The sequence below is a fragment of the Podarcis muralis genome, chromosome 8, assembly GCF_964188315.1.
Source record: "Podarcis muralis chromosome 8, rPodMur119.hap1.1, whole genome shotgun sequence".
NCBI lineage: Eukaryota > Metazoa > Chordata > Lepidosauria > Squamata > Lacertidae > Podarcis > Podarcis muralis.
In genome coordinates this window covers 32,353,380-32,371,864 of record NC_135662.1, presented here as the reverse complement: position 1 = coordinate 32,371,864, position 18,485 = coordinate 32,353,380, and the positions used below count along the sequence as shown (strand labels likewise).

Sequence of the window (18,485 nt, the reverse complement as noted above, 5' to 3'; positions counted from 1 at the left end):
ACTGGCACTCATCGTGGTGTTCCGTTGCGCCAGAAGCGGTTTATTCATGCTGGCCACATGACTCGGAAAAGCTGTCTGTGAACAAACACCGGCTCCCTTGGCCTGAAAGTGGAGATGAGCGCCACACCCCATAGTCCAATCCGACTTAACTTAACAGTCCAGGGTCTTTACCTTTTAGATTTACATAACAAAACACTGGTCTTCAACTGCTGGACCGGGACACATTACTGGGATGCAGCCTTATCTACCACCACATAAATATAGGGTGAAAAATTACAAAGTATTGAAGAGATTGAAGAATACTGCAGTAGAAGATAGGGAGAAATGACTTCTGTATGGGTTCATCCAATCTGATCTGCTTCAACCTGGGCAGAAGGAAAGAGCATCTCAGGAAAGAAGATGACGACTGGCAGTCTGGCCAAACTGTTTCTGAAAAGAGATCCAGTCCTCTTGAGGGAGGGCTGTTTGTTTCTTACTGTGTTTCAGCACTGTAAAGTAGTTGTTATGGCTGAAGCCGGATGCACTTGTTCACTGCTACTAAATTCTGAGATTTATGTTTAGCCTATTTATAACAGAAAGGTTGGCTTTGAGTGCATCACACTAAGTGGAACCAGTGTAGCAAAAAACAATTGTGTAATCCATGAGCCATGCAATCTTGTTTGTCCTGGGTAAGCCCATGACGTGGGCCATGCAATTTCACTTAGTGACGGGGGGAGGGAATGGGTGGCAAACAGGATCTTGGCAAGATAACAATTATTTATTACACGGCAAATGCACAAACTATTGTAAATGCAAAATGATCAAGGAAATGCTGCATAAGTTTCTGTGGGTGGAACAGATTTCTATACTATTTATATAATTAGTTTTGTAGTTGAGCAACTTCGCTGAGCAAGAGAAAAACAGGTCAAAGGCACAAAGAGTGGATCAGCGAGCAGCAGAGCTGAAATTTGGTGTGCATATGAACATTTGCAACGGGTAGTACACACTGTGAAAGTAATACTTCTTACCACTGAAAATATTTTAGCTTTGACCAAGATCAAACAACCAGGTAAACAGAACAGTATTTATTAGGAAACTGAGAGGAAGGCTAAGTCTGCCTGTGTGTGGCAGTGGGTATGTGCATCGGGAAGAAGTGTACAGTAAGAGAAATTACACATGTGGGAATCTGTACTCTGAGTGGCAGGAGAGATGCACAAAGCAGCATACAGAGAAGGAGGGATTGTCCCCTAATGTTTAAACTTGCCAAGCTTTTCTTAGCTGAAGTATAAATATCAGAAGAAGACAGGTTAATGCCACTGAGGGAAAGTATAATCACTAATTTACTTATCTAGGGGGAGTTAAAACGATGTTGCCCATGAACTATGTTTGAGTATCCATTTTCAATCAATCAGGAATTACTAAAATATGGCCATCACATTTTGAATGCTAAATCTTTGTGTCCTTCCCTTTCTCTCTCTTTATTAGCACCTATTTTTGGTAGGAGCCCTTTCATGCTCAGAGGGGGCAGGTTTTCTTTTCCAAAATTTTTGATCTTGGTTGACAGAAGAAAGGGAGAGTCAAAACATCTTACTTTTTGAACCAATGCAAAGATTTTTCTCATAATTCTTTCAGTTCTTTAATAATCAAATCAAGATTGAAAAAACGATTCTTGGATATATACAAACACACAATCTCTCTCTCTCTCTCTCTCTCTCACACACACACACACACACACACACACACACACACACCCTTATTGACACTATTTCTCAAACAGCATATGCTGGGGTCATCAAAGTTTGTTTTTAAAGTGGTGTTTCAGTACCATCACGTAATATTGCATCTTGTTAGCCTTTGCATTACTGTAGCTATTTCCTGCCGGCCTTACATTCCCAACTATTACGGTGCTTGCTCAGAACAGGTTTGTATCAGTTTTTGTAGCTTCTGTGGACAAGATACCACACAGAACTAGAGTGCCTTGCAAGAACGCCACAGAGTACTGTGTCCCTCCCTACCCCATGGTGCAACAGCCCTTGCACAGGAGTGCTTTGCCACATAGGAGCAGGGGACTCAGTCTGGCAAAGGAACATAAAATGCAAATATATCTGCTCACAATGGCTGTAGGTGCCTGTGTCCAATCATATAAATTCCCAAAGCAGAATTCTGTTTCGTAAAACAAACAACCACCCCAGAGCAAAGAGACTCATGGTTTTGTGCATATAGGATGTGCTTGGACTTAACTAGGTGGTGCCAGCCATGTTTTTCTCCCCCTCTTCTTTGTAACACCATTTCTAGGTAATGTGTGATGTGAGGGCACTGCACTGTGCATTTCCCTGCCCTCACCAGTGCTTTGCCCCTGCAGCCAACAACTAATGAATGTGCTTACCTAGACATTAATATGCAGGCGAATAGAGACAAAGTGGTAGCAGATCTCTCTCCTTTCTCCGTCTCGCTAAGTCCTTTTGGTTTACATTCTAATTGCATATGGGATGTAATTAATAACTTACTTGTGTGGATGAAGTATTGAATTCTACGCAAATGGATGGTTTTTGTATGCTGTGTGCCAGAAAAAGCTCCAGCTGTTGCCAAGGAAAAACAAATGCTCTGTCATGTATTTCCTACACATGAAGTAACGCAGAAATTAACTTAATATGAAACAGAAGACAAAGGATAAGAAGAGTCTTGGTGTATTATGGCTTCTATATAAGAATACCAGGAACATGGCAGACAAGCAGAAATAAAAGACCATGACGCACTAGGCATATGTAAAACCATACTGGATGGCAATCATAACAGGAACGCTTTGATTGAGGGACAAATTTTGCGTGGAGAAAGGTGAGCTTTGTCAAAAGCTTTTTATACAATTTAACTTCTAGTGAGTCAACATGACTTCAAAATATTTGCTGTACTTACTCTAACATTATCAAAGCCATGTCCAATACATTCTGAACATGGGGAAATCTGCATACAAGGTGTCACTGGTTGCATTCAGACATAATGCTGGCCACTAATCATGGTTGGAGACATTAGATTATGTATGAGCTATTCACTAGTGCACACAGCCCAACACCCCAGCTTTGCTCCGCCTTTCCTCCTGGTGGGGAAAGAAGCCAGGGAAGGCTGGCTCATCATTAAGTCTGAACCTGCAGTCAGGTGTTATTGTTTTTAAAGCATGATTGGGAAGCCAAAGTTTCTTCTGAAGGTCATAAGAAGCTGTTCAATTTAAAAAAAAAACCTAAAATATAAATAACTATCACTTAGGATGAGTTTACACATCCTGAGATATGAAAATGACGTCTCAGTATGTTTGGCAATGGAAAAAAGGTGTACTAAACTTTAGGCATAAATAGGAATGGAATTAAAACAGCAAGAATCACAATGTCATTGTGTAACTGTACGGTGTAGCTACACTGATATTGTAGAGCTAGGGAAGAACAACTCAATTGATCAGGAGGTGAATAATCTTTCCTATAAGTAAAGGCTAAAGTGGTTGGGGCTTTCATTTAGAAAAAAATACTTAACTAAGAGGAAACATAAAAAGGCTTCTACAATTTTTAAATACGTGGAGAGAGAATTTCCACTTTTATCATACTAGAGCATGGGGAATCTTACAGAATTGGCAGTAGATTCAGGCTAGATAGAAGGACAAGACATTATAAACAACATGAAATTCATTGCCCCAGGATGTGGAGACAGTTATTAGCTTACATGGCATTCAAAACAATTAGGTATCTTAATGGGTGACATGTCTATCAACAGCTGTTTTCTGAGATAGCTAAAAATGGAACCTCCATCCTGAGAAGTATATATAATAATTAGCAATAGCTGGGGACAAGCCACAGAGCCTGCTCTTTATCCCATTGTGCACAGAGGATGGTTGGAAAGCAACATTTGAACTCCTGGCCTTTGGGGGCCAGAAACATTTTAACATGAAATCAAGCATTTTTAGGGAATATACCAAGTGTCCAAGGCTGTGTTTAGGCTATAAGGCTTCATATTATGCACCCCTCTTCTTCTTCTTTTTTTTAAAAAAGGTCTTAAATACCCATCACTATGCACAAAACTTGAATAAACCCTTTTTCTAGCGGTACAAATCTTAGCAGAGTATTCACACTTCTATGACAAATGAAAGAAAATAGTTTTGGTATTTTACTACGTACTGTGAGGAAGCAGAAGCTAAATAATTACAATTCCATTGTCTCATAATAACTTGTTTCTTTCAGATTCTTGAGAAATCCCTGAAGACAAGCTTAAGATATTCAAATGCTTAACCTAGGTGTAGCTCGTGGAGATAAACATTACAATAAATAAACAATCAGTTAAGTCTTATTTATACCTGGTCATGGCTGGCTTCAATGCAGCTTCCAATACCATGGAAAGTCATCTGCACAGGAGACAGTGTCAAGCAGGTCATGCATTCTTTGCCGTTTTGTCTGTCACTGTAGTGTGCCTATAACAGAAGAAAGTACATCATCTTGGTAAGGTGAAGCAAATCAAAGTGTGGATGGCTCTGCCCCACCACCACTTCAACACAAGCGGAAGAATAGCAGGGAATGAAGAACTTGACCCTCACAGTGTGTCCTGGCTATGGCTCTTTACTTGGGGAATGAGAAAAAGCCACGCTCAAGCAAACTAGCTAACTATAAGCTAAAGTGGAAGGCAAAAATCTGTGAAAATCCAAATCAACCCCTGCTAGCACAAATTGATTTGAGAAGCTTGAGTAAAACAGATAATGCTGAAGGTCAGTTTCTCTAACTATAGCTGAGATCACCAGTGTACGTGAGCAGCATGCATGTTTGAATATTGTGCAGATCTGTATCTCGCTCAACACTTGATGAAATCTTCCGGCTTCTTTCACGTATCGCCCCATCGCATGCACACCAAGTAGGCCTGCTAAATTGCTTCTGGCTCTTTGCCAAAAAAGAACATAATACTAAACTTAGGAACTTCATACACAGTGGTTTAACTTGGAATAATCAAAAGAGATCCGAAGGCATTTGAATTCCATATCTAAACATAAATTCATGAACAGCTTTCTGATAGTGAGAGCTGTTGAATGGACTCCCTTGGAAGGTGGTTGGCTCTCCAACCTTGGAGGCTTTTAAGCAGAGGTTGGATTGCATCTGTCATGGACGCTTTAGCTGAGATTTCTGCATTGCAGGAGATTGAACTAGATGATCCCTGGGGTTGGTTCCAACTCTACAATTCTATGATTCTACTGTTACAGTGGTACCTCAGGTTACAGACGCTTCAAGTTACAGACACTTCAGGCTACAGACTCTGCTAACCCAGAAGTAATACCTTGGGTTAAGAACTTTACCTCAGGATGAGAACAGAAATTGTGCGCCGGCGGCACGGTGGGCCCCATTAGGTAAAGTGGTACCTCAGGTTAAGAACAGTTTCAGGTTAAGAACAGACCTCCAGAATGAATTAAGTTCTTAACCCGAGGTATCACTGTACAGTATTAAATGTTTCAGGCATTCTGATGTGTGTAGTACATTGAAGTTAGACTCTCATGTTTTAGCTGTTCGTTTGAACAGCCTTAAACATCATTTTAATTTGTTTCTATTATATGCAGGAAAATATCTGTCATTTCCCCATCTACATGTATCAAGGGCACAGAATTTGGTCTTTTTGTACTTTAAATATTAGTATATCTTTTTCTCATATTCAGTCTTTTAAAAAAGATTAGCTATTACTTTATCATTATTTTGTGCTTCACCACCAGTTTTCCCTATTATAATACTCCAAGTCTGCTGTTATTATGCACACACACATGCACCCACACCCAGAGAGAGAGAGAGAGAGAGAGAGAGAGAGAGAGAGAGAGAGAGACACCATCAGCCAATGAAAACTGGGCATGCTCTATGGCCACAGAAGGCTGATTTTCTTGTTCCAGAGCAGGGTGGAATGACAACCAGGAAAACCAAGGGGACAAGAATGGCGTATACTTGGAGAGGGCATGGCTGGATGGAATACTTAGCAGGAAGAGTTGACACTGCAACAATTTCTTGTAGGTCCTATTTGTCAATATTATTTATTATCACTATCACTAACCCATTACAAAGCACAGTCTTATTTTTTTCCTTCCTATGGTATGTGTATAGTTCAGATTTGGCCATATTTCATTTTACCATGCAGCACTTTGAATCCATTTTTTTTGCGTACTGATGACACATTATGACCTTGTAGCATATGCATGAGAAAAACCTCAAACAGCAACAAAAATACCAAATATGGTATCTCCTGAAGTAAAGTGCAGCATGTTCTCCAGGAAGTAAGTTAATGTCTTTATTTAGAATACTTATATCGCACTTTATATCCCAAAAGGTTCTGAAAGCAGATTGCAATAGTTTTTCACAATACAATCACATTCAAGTGCAGGAACAGAAATACTTTTTTTACAGACAAACATACAAATAAGGGCTTGCTTGTCTGTAGCCTCGCTTGCTTCCAGATGCTTTTATCTCTGAGGCTTGGTGAGCACCGGAAGTGAGAGGGCCAAGCTAACCATGATTAAGCACGTCTTCTGGGTTCAGACATAATGCCAAACCATAGTTAAAGAAAGCCAGGGTTTATAAGCCAACAATGAATCACGGCTTCACACTGTAGTTTGTTGCCAGAAAACAACCCGGGGTGAGTCAGCAGGTCTGAGTTCAGACATTCAATTAAAACACACTTTGGCTAAAAAAATCATGGCTTAGCATTGTCCATGAACCAGAGCAACTACTCAGACAGGCAAAAGCTTTTCATTTAGCAACATCAACTTATGTGCCCATTCATTTAGTGAGTAACTGACAGTGATAGGCAGTGTTAGAAACTGACATATGAAATCTAGCAGCTAAATGGCACCTTAAACCTAGATTATAGGTGCTACAACGGAATGTCTAGGTGTCTCAGCTGAAAATGAATGAACTGCATCTATGTTCAATTTTCAATATTCAATATTATGTTCAATTTTCACATGGTCTAGTCCTTCCCCTGCCCACACCCCTAATATACTTAAGAGGGTCTCTTCTCTAGTCTTCAGAGAGTAGATTGAAGTGGGGAGGCAGAAAAAGGTCCTCCTTTCCTTCCACACTCTGCAGTTTTAATCTGAGATCTTAGGCGCAGTTGTTGTTGTTGTTTAGTCGTGTCCGACTCTTCATGACCCCATGGACCAGAGCACGCCAGGCACTTCTGTCTTCCACTGCCTCCCGCAGTTTGGTCAAACTCATGCTGGTAGCTTCAAGAACACTGTCCAACCATCTCGTCCTCTGTCGTCCCCTTCTCCTTGTGCCCTCCCATCTTTCCCAACATCAGGGTCTTTTCTAGGGAGTCTTCTCTTCTCATGAGGTGGCCAAAGTACTGGAGCCTCAGCTTCATGATCTGTCCTTCCAGTGAGCACTCAGCGCTGATTTCCTTAAGAATGGATAGGTTTGTTCTTCTTGCAGTCCATGGGACTCTCAAGAGTCTCCTCCAGTACCATAATTCAAAGGCATCAATTCTTCGGCGATCAGCCTTCTTTATGGTCCAGCTCCCACTTCCATACATCACTACTGGGAAAACCATAGCTTTTACTATATGGACCTTTGTTGACGCAGTACTGCTAATTAAACTCCCTGTCACAAAATGTGCCTAGAACAATGGGAGTTTCGTACACTGGTGATAGTACACCTGATGCATGTAGCCAGTAAGAAATAAAGGGAAATTTAAATGTGCCAAGACAATGTTTGATACTGCTGTAAAGTTACTCCTTCTATCTTAATCATGAGGCTATATACATATACAAGTCAAAAAGATGCTTAAAATCACCACTAATTTAATTCTGCAACAATGCAATCTACAAAATAAAAATCACACACAGATGACTGTGAATCTCAGGAGGTGTCTGAAAAATGTTACCTCAGCCTGCAATTTGGATTTCAAGAAATAAGCCAGTATGTCATACATTGACTGAAAATAGTGAAGATCTACGTGAACCAGCATGTGTACTTAATTTTACACACCAGAATTTGCTTAACTGCCAGACACTAGATCCTGGAGTTCCTGTGCCTAATGGCCAATCCTCACTCAGACCACCTGGCCCTGTAATTTTTTTAAACCCCGCTCCGAAACACACATGTCCACAGCTGTGCAAGCCAACTGCTTCCTGCTGAGGTTCCCAAGCATGTCACCCTCTTCTGTCCACAGTTCTCAGTGTTTCTGTGTCTTAAAAGATACCCAACCATCTACACTTGGCTCTGGGGTTGTTGGCTTCCTTTCCTGGTCCATCCGATTTGTCTCTCTGCTCCATTTTAGTTGCTCTACCTCCCCCCACCCCCTGCGCTTTCAGGATCCAATTCTGTATTTGTATGTTCCTGTTTCTCAGTAGAAGAAACCCCATTTGCAAATGCAGCAAATGAGGAGAAAATATCCCAACCACAGGCTTCAGCATTAGCAGTGCTGTGTTACATGGCCGACACACAAACCTTTCTGGAAGTCCAGTCCTGCCAAGCAATAAAATAGCTCTGCAATGAAAACATGCTTACCACTAACTATGAATTAGAAGATTTGTAGGTGAAGGGTTTTGTTCTTAGGAGGCAGCCATTTATTACTTACTGCTCTTGGCTGTAAATAATTAAAATTTATGCACTCTATTGGAAAAAGCATTAGCCGTCCATTAACCAGATACCAACGAGATTAGAAAAAGCTAGTTATGTGAAGAGATTTTCCCACACCAAAGCTTAGCTGTTCACAGTTTGAAAACACATTTCTGTCTGGTTAAATGCTTTCTTCCTTTAACATTTATTAGCTTTAAAAAATTATTTTAAAAGTCATGGGTGACAGTGGAGTTCATGTATCCAACCCTGAAACGTACCCTGTATGATTCAAAGCACCAGCAGGAGTTTCAGAAAGCTAGACAGAAATAAACTGGTAATAAAATGCCCCTGTGTCCTGCAATGCACAAATCTCTGCAACTGACAGGCTACTGCCATTTGATAGGGAGGGAAGGTCCCTTTTATTTATTCAAAGAATTGGAAAGTGCCCGTCCCTGTTACTGCTCTTTATTTATTAATTTCGCATGGCCTTATATGTAACAGGAACCTAAACAATTGATTAGTGGGGCAATATTTTTGTAGCAGCACCAATGGGAAACAACATTGATCCAGCAACCGGGTCCTACAATGCCGTGCAATGGTGCAGATTTATATCTTGGCATCCTCAGGTGAGCTTCCCAATCATCATTTGGGGCTAGGGAAATAAAGAATAAGAAGGTGACCCTAAGCTGATTTAGATGTAATGGCAAACCATGGTTTGGTACTGCACGAATGAGGCTGCAAGGACCCTCATATGCACACGTTCCCTTCTTACACTCCTCCTCCCCTCGTGTAGCGCAATATGGCAACACCCACAGTTAGCAGTTGCCAGCCCAGGGATGTAGGTCAAGTACAAATCATAGTCTGGTAGTTTGCTTGAAGCAAACTAAAGCTGTTTAAGTCAATCATGGTGCATGAAAGGATGAAGAAGTCCAAAGTTCCTTCAAGGCTCATTTAGCAGGATATCATAGTTTGGTGTTAATGTCTGAATTAGCATATTGTCTTATTATAATTCATGAAAGCATATTTGCCTTCTCTTCATCTCTCCTTTACTGCTCTCATGGGATAAATACAGTGGTACCTCGAGTTACAAACGCCTCAGGTTACAAACTCCACTAACCTGGAAGAGTTACCTAGAGGTGAGAACTTTGCCCCAGGATGAGAACAGAAATCGTGTGCCGGCGGCACGGCAGCAGCAAGAGACCCCATTAGCGAAAGCACGCCTCTAGTTAAGAACAGTTTCAGGTTAAGAACAGATCTCTGGAACAAATTAAGTTCGTAACTAGAGGTACCACTGTAGTTACTTTCACCTTCCTATTGCACATGAAATAATTCTCCTAACATGCTTCTCTGGCTCTTCCTCCCATCTCCACCCCACATTAAATTACAAACTTTATCATGCTCGTGTCATATAAACTTGCTAATTATCACATAAACACTACAGGCTGTGACTTCAATCTTATGCAGATAATTCAGCCACCCTTAAGAAAACCCTCTCATTTCAATGGGACTTTTAACACATCAGGTAACATGTTTCAGATTTGAGCTACGTGAATGGTGGAAGGAAAACGGCAAAATAAGATATAAGGAAGTAATTTCAAACTATTTACAATTAATGCTAATTTTCAAAAGTAGTGAGAGATAAAGGGGAAAAATCTTAGGCTGAACTGGCTTCATATCACATTAAAATAGCTTTAAAAACAACCTTGTTTCCTGCAATGCTGAAGTTTCTTGATCTATGGCACAACTAAATATAGTATTTTACTAATCTCACTGGGGAGCTGGCTAACTGCTCACCCCCTGTGGTAGAAGTCTAAGGAACACATGAAAAACACCCACATTTAAGAAAGACCCCTTCCTAGATCATTAAACAGTAGATAAAGGCCTGAACATTTACATGTGATATATAACGCAATCATTGTGTCAAGAAAACATATGTTTGATTAGTACGCCTCAGGTTCATTAATCGCTGTGTCTGCCTCACAGTGGTGAGCAGAGTTTCCATTGTAGCTACTGCATAGAAAGGGGAAGATACGCAGCAGCGAAAAGACTGACAGCTCTACACTCTACCTTACAGCATTCATAACACGCTTCCGCCTCAAAAAATCTGCATATTAGCTGCAGGAAAATGGATTTAAACACTTATTACAACACAGAACCTGTCTCTAGAAATTATATAATTCCTACACCATAGTTAGAAGTGCAAATAAAGGAAAAGATAAGTTTGCTTCAGGTACTTAGGATAAAAATGAAGCCTGTGCTAGTGCAAGTTGTAAGCACAACCAAGTTAATTAAATCTGCATGCCTATATAAATAGTGCTAAGGATGGAAGAAAGACAGTCCTTAATTTGTGGTGTTACTTCAACCCCTGTGCTATGTCCAAATAGGAGGGGGGAAGCTGAATTAGACTAACCTTGCTTAAAACAAGAGCTGACGGTCAGAGAGATAACCAGGAAGCGGTACAACAGATCAAAGGAAGCTGGGCTGGCAGGAGCAGAGGTACGGACTGTGATTAAAATGATAAATCAATTTTATAGGGCCCAAAACCTTATTATTTACAGAATGGATTTATGAATGAATGGATTCTGACATTAGCAATTCCAGATCACTGGGAACTGCTTTGAAATGCTATACTAGACAGTTATTTAAAATCCAATATGTTTAGCTGTTCATAAAAGTAGTTCAAACAATCTCCAAGGTGGTCTTGTCATGCTGCAGATGATACAACCAGAGTCCCTTGGAGATGGCCGGATCCTGTGGAGCAATGGGAGGAGCTCAAAGAGTTGGAGCTGCAGGACCCTAGGGAGGGTTCTAGCAGGGTAGGGAAGGTGGAATCGCAACCCCCAAAAGTTTCTGATGCCCTGAACAGGGGTCTAGCCGTCTGGGAGATGGAGATCTAGATCTAGGGGAGAGACTGAGCAGGTGGTCAGAAGAGCATTCCATCCCTACAGCATTGGATATCTTAGTTTAGCACAACATGCTATACAGCTACCTCTGGCACCTCCTCAGGTTAGTGAAGATGTTCCCTGTTTAAGTGAGGCAATGGAGAGCAAGTCTGATGCTGAGCTGTCTCTGACTCCACCTCCTTCTCCATGGACACAGAAACGCCATCACCAGAAGGAACAATCCTTGCAGAGCCAAGCAACTCAAAGAAGTGCCCACTTGCTTGCCCTGTCTTGGAACTCTTGCTGCAAAATAGCGGTGCCCACCATGCTCTTCAAAGGGAAGGCTTAAGGGGGTGGTGGTGTTGCTTGTTGGATCAATGTGCTAGCTTGCACTTAGCTATATATCTGAACCTATTATATACCTGCTGAACCTTATAACCTGTAGTGTGCCTTATGTACTGATTTGAGCATTAAAGCCTTTGGCAGAATTAGAGTGGGGAGTTCCGAGTTCCCTGTTCTGCAGTGAGGCCAAAGATATATCCTGACTGAGTTCTATCCAGCCCTTCTGCCAATCGGTTCAGGGTGCTGTACATGATTTGCACCTGGCTTCATCCTTCCAACAGCCCTGTGAGGTAGTGGGGATAGTGACTGGACTAAGGTCCCCAGAAATAATGGTATTCCAGGTCTTAATGCAACACTAACTGCTACCCCACACCAGCCCTCGTTAAATTTAAATTTAATGTTGCCAAAAATATGGTGTTGGGCATTGTTAATAAACAAAGGGTAGAAAAATGGGCAACACGGGAGCTGTGAAAGAGTACACTTATACTAATTATTCAGAAATATGGACCTCTTAAGTAGTTATGTTGAATGCATATGGAGTCATCTGACAACAAACAGCACAATCATAACTCCTGTCTACTCAGAAATGAGTCCTACTGAATTCAATGGGGCTTACTCCAAGGGAAGTGGGGTTAGGATTGCAGCCTTAGATGGTGTACATACAGACAGAACCCTACATTTTATTTAGATTTCATAGCAAAAGAAAAATATAGAGAGGCTGCCAAGAATGTCTAGAGACGTAACACTGAACTCCTATTCCTTTCATCTTGGGAATAAAAAACAACAACCAAAGAGATAATAGCAAGACCTGTTTCAAAGCCTGCTAATTTTAGGTACGGACAGCATTTCTTTTTGAAAGTATGTATTTCAGCTGAATAATTATGGCAAGCTGAATCCAATATCTGTGAAGAATTAAGGCAGGTTTGGAGAATAAAAAAGAAATCATGTTTGAAATAACATTTTGATTTCTGCGTCAGTGCAAATATGCTTACACCTGCTCTTAATTTTCTTCTTGGTTATGAAAGCTGTTGTTTGCCCAAAGTGAGGAGGAGAAAAGACTGTGTGTCGTGCAAGTAAATCCAGAAACATTCAAACCAATGGGCAACTGGTGTTGATCAGTCTAAGTTTTGTTCTTAGAACTGCTGAAAAATATGGTGTTAATTCAATTACAGCCTCACAACATGACACATACAAAACACAGCTATTTCCATCCGTGCAAAGCATCCCTGTTTCATATTGAATATACTGCTGTTTTTTGTGTGCTTACATGTCAGAATGACCTTATTTCCATCAGAAGCTCATCTCTGAAAATCTGCCCTCTGTAAATCTAGATTTCTCACTTCAGGCAGCCCCATTTAATGGTACTTTCTTCCTTCTAATCTGTGTTTCTCGCTACTTTTTCTTTTGAAAAATTACCCTGGAAAATCAAAGTGCAGATTAAACCTGAACAACTAAGCACCAGGCTACGAACAATTGAGTGCCATACTTTTTTTAGTTCTGCTGTAGCAACTCAAGCCTTCTAAACTTTTGGCATCTCTCCAGTGTAAGGTTGGCATCTAACTTTATCAAGGATTTACTTAAAAGAACTTGGCAGGGAGCACAGGCTGCTTTGTTTAGTGCTGGTTACATTATTTTGAGAGGTCCTGACAGCTTTAGAGCTATTTTAAAAAACTAAACAAAAACCAAATGTACTGGTTTTAAAAATAATGTTTGGATTTCTCCAACTAGAAGGCTAGTTGTAGGAATGTGCTACAATGTGTAGGATTGTAAAAAATAAGGCAACAGCATTTCATTCATTCAGCCCTATACCTTAGTTTATGTATACATGATCCTGCCATTTCTATGCATCTGCCATTTGCTTTTCCTGTTTGGCAATAGTTAGAACACGAAAACCCTGTGTGTCATTTTTGAGACAAAAAAATCATGTCAAGTATTACAATGCTTTTAAGTACAAGGAGTTGCTGCTTTTCATAGTGGCAGCAATGGATAAGTAATCTGGATGCCCATTCTCTGCCCCGCCCCCAATTCTCTGATTCTAGAATATTGAAAATAATATTTGTAACTTGACCTTTATTTATCTATTAAAAAGATGCCAAGCTATCTGAATACTTGCAAGCTATAGAGAGCTGCTGAAATGCTTCCACAGCAATCATACTGTGACTTACGATTGTTCACACATTACGTACCAGCAGAAGGTAGGAAAAACTACTTGGCAAATCCTCCGAGGTTTCAATTGTACTAGGATATGTTTCAGTCTGACAGGATTTGTACCAATTCATATTCTATTCTTTTCAGCCCCAGCCTTTTCAGTCCATCATGCTGACTGGGATGATGGAAGTTTGAATCCAGCATTGAACAGAAGAGAAACTTCAGTAAAAAGAGTACAAAATCTTCATGGAACCCACAGGCTGAAAAACATGCATCCCTCAGTGTTCAGTTGTGGCTGGTGTGTGCACCTGAGAATCAGATATGTTAAGAGTGAAGTGGGCCAACATTCTGAAGATGTTTAAAAAGTAAACATAACATCAGTGTCACAGTTTGCCTGAGGTATCATAGATGACTGGTATATTTAAGGATCCCCCCCCCCCACTGCAATAAATGCAATGTGTGTCCAGCAGAGAACCTGAGGTATCTGACAAAAAATGCCCAAAGGTCTTAGTTTGACAGTCATGCTTGTCTGTACCATTAAGCTTTGGGTAACCTATTCTTCCTTTTAGCAGCTATCTTTTATCTTTTCACCAACTGACTGCTCAGCATAATATACAACATACATTAATACCTTGCTGTCATTGCCCAAAGCAGACCAAAACAATGTCTTCAGGAGGAAACCAGAATGATACTCTCCTTCTTCTACCTCAAACACAATGTTGGTGCATTGCATAGGGATCTGTCACATTTCCATAGGGGTAATCCATTTGAAAAGCCCAATTCATGAAAACTGAAGTGCATGGTGTGCAAAACTGGTGTGTGTAGATTATCCATTTGAAGTATTCATGTGTTGAGTTCTTCTTGTGGCAGCCCAAACATAAACATGACATTCCAGTGTGCGGATATCAGATGGACCTGGAAATGGAGGAGGTGGGCCAGAGAAGGCAGTCCCTGCCTCACATAGAAATAAAAATATGCATGTTGCTTATTTTTCAGTTCATTAACTTAGGAAAACTATGGTAATTGCTCCTTTTGCAGAAGTTTGGATTTCAGAGGGTCAACAGCACTGCTCTGTGATACTTCCTGCTTAAGTTTATCTGTATCGTAAGAAGCAAACAGCACTGAGTTCATGCATCTTTCAAAATCAGTCCAAAGAGATTCACTGTTCTTGTAAACATCTAACAGAACCCGATTTCCTTTCTGAATAGCACCTATTTTTTCAAAGCTAAAGCATGGAGGAAAGATACAACACTGTGTTTAGCATATGTCAAATACTACCTTATACTGAAGGTTCTAAAGGGGGAAAAGTTTAGAGCCAGCTGATTGATTAGACAAACGCTCCACAATTTATTTATTTATTCCTGGTATTGGTCATCCAGTTAGATGAAGTACAAGGGACTGATAACCTTTCCTCTGTGTGCTAACAGACAAATACACAGCAACATCTATTTGTAAATGCAATCCCACACACCCATGAAAGAAGGCAACTTCCTGACCAGCCTCAGGAATCAAGGTTTCTGGAACTGGGTACAAACAGCCATAAATTCCACTTTAAACAGCAATGTAATACCTGAAGGGTCTTATAAATCTCAAACTGCAGAATGATGGATGCTTTAACTCTCTAATGCTTTGGTAACATAAAACTTGAGGAGTAATTAAAGATAATATGGATCACTATACGCATTACTTGACTTATTAGCTGATTATTCACAATTGAGGAACCACACACTGAAAGCTCCACAGCACTCCCTAAGCATCACCCTCTGTAAACGACCATCCAAGTAGGAACGGAACCACCACTAAATACTGTTGCCCACCCCTAACTTGAACAGCAGCTCCAGAAGGATACCATGGTTGATGGCATCAAAAGCCATTCAGAGGTCAAGGGGAATTAACAGGGGCACATTACACTTGTCTCTCTCTCCCAACAGAGGTCATAGTACAGGGCAACCAAAGCAGTTTCTGTGCCAAAACTGGGCCTAAACTGACTGAAAAAGTTCTAGAATATCAGTTTCCTCCAAGAGCACCTAGATGGAAGACACTCAGAAATCAACAAATGTGAAATAGAAAGAGAGCTGAAATAGTGTGATCTGTTCATACCCACAATGTGAATGTATGGATTGAATCTTAGGCCAAATTCAGATGTAGTAAGACATTGTAGAACTAGGCCTTCACGCAATATAAAAATGTTTTATTTTCCAGATTTAGGAAATGTGGGCATACTCCACAGAGAATATCACCTGCTTACTAGGTCACAACTTAAAACCACTGACTGAAACTGAATGGCAACAACTGGAACACAAGGTTACCACTTTTTGCTCTTTACACTGTTTTTCCAGACCATGTTGAACCACCTACAGTTATGAAAAAGATCCCAGGCTAGGTAGAGCTTTAGGCTAATCTATCTTCTTCTTCTTACACTCCTGTCACTATTGATGAGCTAAGAAGTGATATTCACTCAAGCAGACTTATTCTGAAGTGTGCCAGAGCTGGATGTTACATTTTCTAAAGAACAATGGTGAGAGGTAGAAAAAGAACAAACGTAGTAGTTGCACTATATGGCACATTGCATGCATTATACATATGAAAATAATCTCTGCAGGTGGAGAACTGTAAATAATTACTTAACTATTCACAGATTACCACTAGTCTTAACCTCTGAGAAGGTCATACTTCCTGATACTCAAATGAGGGGGAGACGAGAGGAAGGGGAAGGAAACTCTGATAGGTGCTGGTTATACTCCACTTATGAGGTTAATTTGGAGCAAAGGAAATGCAAATGCTGAGCTTCCCATGGATGTCTTCCAAACAAAGAAATACAAATTGCATTTGTGTGCATATCTAAAAACAATTATTGGAAGACTGATCCAATAATGCACCATCTAAGTGCACCAGTTTTAATTTACAGGGGTGGGGTGGGGTGGGGGGAAATCAATCAGCCAGAACGCTTTGAAATAAACTTCTACAGAAGGCCATCTGTACCCCTCGCATCACCATATCTTATTGAACTGATTGCCAGATCGGGTTTATACCTGTACAACTTCAGATACCAGGTTTTGTAGTGAATTACTATAACAGATTTCAGATGCTCTACTCGGTGAAATCTGCTGAATTGGTACTGCAGACCTTTTCTAGAAAATGTGAATTTTATACAGAAAAACCATGGGGATATGCAGTGTTCCCTTCGTCTCTAATATGAAAACTCAGGGCTCCAGCTAACCTGAACAAAGGTTTTGTAGGGATGACGGCTTTTTTTCTTTCCTACCCTCCTGACACTTCCCCCTGCTTTCCTATGTAGTGCTACAGAGCTTAGGCTTGGTGCTGTCTGCTATCCTTAAACCTGAGCACTTTGTTGCTAAATATTGGGGTGAGCATGTTTATCGGTGGAAACAGTGGCCCCCTTTAGCCTCCATACTTTCCTGTATAGTATAGGGTAGGGTTGGTATTTTGTAACCCTTATTACACTCTCTCCCCACCCCCCCACCCCCAAAAACTATAATCCTGACCTCCAGGATACTTACTGTAAAGTTTTGATCAAGTCAATGCACAGAACACCCATGTGTATTTTATGCACATGTTTGTATCATTCACATCTAAAATGGGAATGCAATCTACCCTCCAACAAAAGGGGAGGAATGTGAAACCTCACCACAGTACGTTCCATAGGCCCTGCTGCATCTCATTTGACCCTTCGCAACACACTCCAGCTAATTTTCCTAGTAAACTATAGCTGGATTGGACAAGTTAAATAATATTCACTATTAGCTGCCCAGAGCACTTTGAAAAAATGGCCTATAACATTTTAAAAATAAATCATCAACATGTAGAACCAATTCCACTAGATATTTCAATATAAACAAATGATTTGGGGTATTTTATTTGCACTGTAGCTTTTAAAAAAACTTTTTTTCTGTTTAAGTTATGAAGCAATGAACAAAATTGCAAGTAAACATTAAAATAGCAGCGCTTCTTTTATGTGCAGCTCATTTTGTTTAATAAGCCTCCAAGCAAGTGGCTTAAATAATAATCCTAAACCTGAACAATAAGAATGCTTTATACAGATACTGTAAAATTTGTTAAGTACTTGGCTTCATTAATTCGAACTGAATCAAAGTACAGCACCGCTCTTTTAATAACAGAGCCCTGTAATAATGGGTAATGAATAATTTAATAGACTTGCCTAGCATGCAGTGTATGTGTGTCTCAAATATTGATGGCTTGTAACATATGTGTGTTTTACATATATATAATGAATACAGAAAATTAAAGCTTAAATAAAAATACGTATTTTTAAAAGGTATATCTTCTAGTTGGACGTTGGAGACCGTCCAATTAGGTTTTAAAAAATTAATATACTTATTCTTATTATAGTAAACAATGCCTCTTGGGAAGTAGTTCTTTTATTGTTTAGTTAATTTTTTTGAAATATGGAATGTGTACGCTCAATTGTCAGTGTGGAACAAAGATGTGTTTATAATTAAGAAATAGACATTTTAATGTTTATTGTTCTCAGCAAGCACACAGGAACTAATAATTTGTCTAAAGAAAAGCCACAGACAACTCTGAGGCATTC

The 18,485-nt window shown here is 40.2% G+C and overlaps 1 protein-coding gene across 6 annotated transcripts in view; it reads right to left on the bottom strand.

The window, feature by feature from the left end:
• The window catches only part of STAU2 (staufen double-stranded RNA binding protein 2), a 136,787-nt gene that overhangs the window by 49,967 nt on the left and 68,335 nt on the right, over positions 1 to 18,485 (bottom strand). For 4 of the 6 annotated variants that reach the window (XM_028736691.2, XM_028736690.2, XM_028736687.2 and 1 more), the window contains exon 13: positions 4,316 to 4,429. In XM_028736691.2, coding sequence (XP_028592524.2) covers positions 4,316 to 4,429 — 114 coding nt within the window. Of the gene's footprint in view, positions 1 to 2,459; positions 2,559 to 4,315; positions 4,430 to 6,120; positions 11,873 to 18,485 lie in introns of those variants that run through there. The other 2 variants (XM_028736692.2, XM_077932910.1) reach the window with 2 other exon arrangements.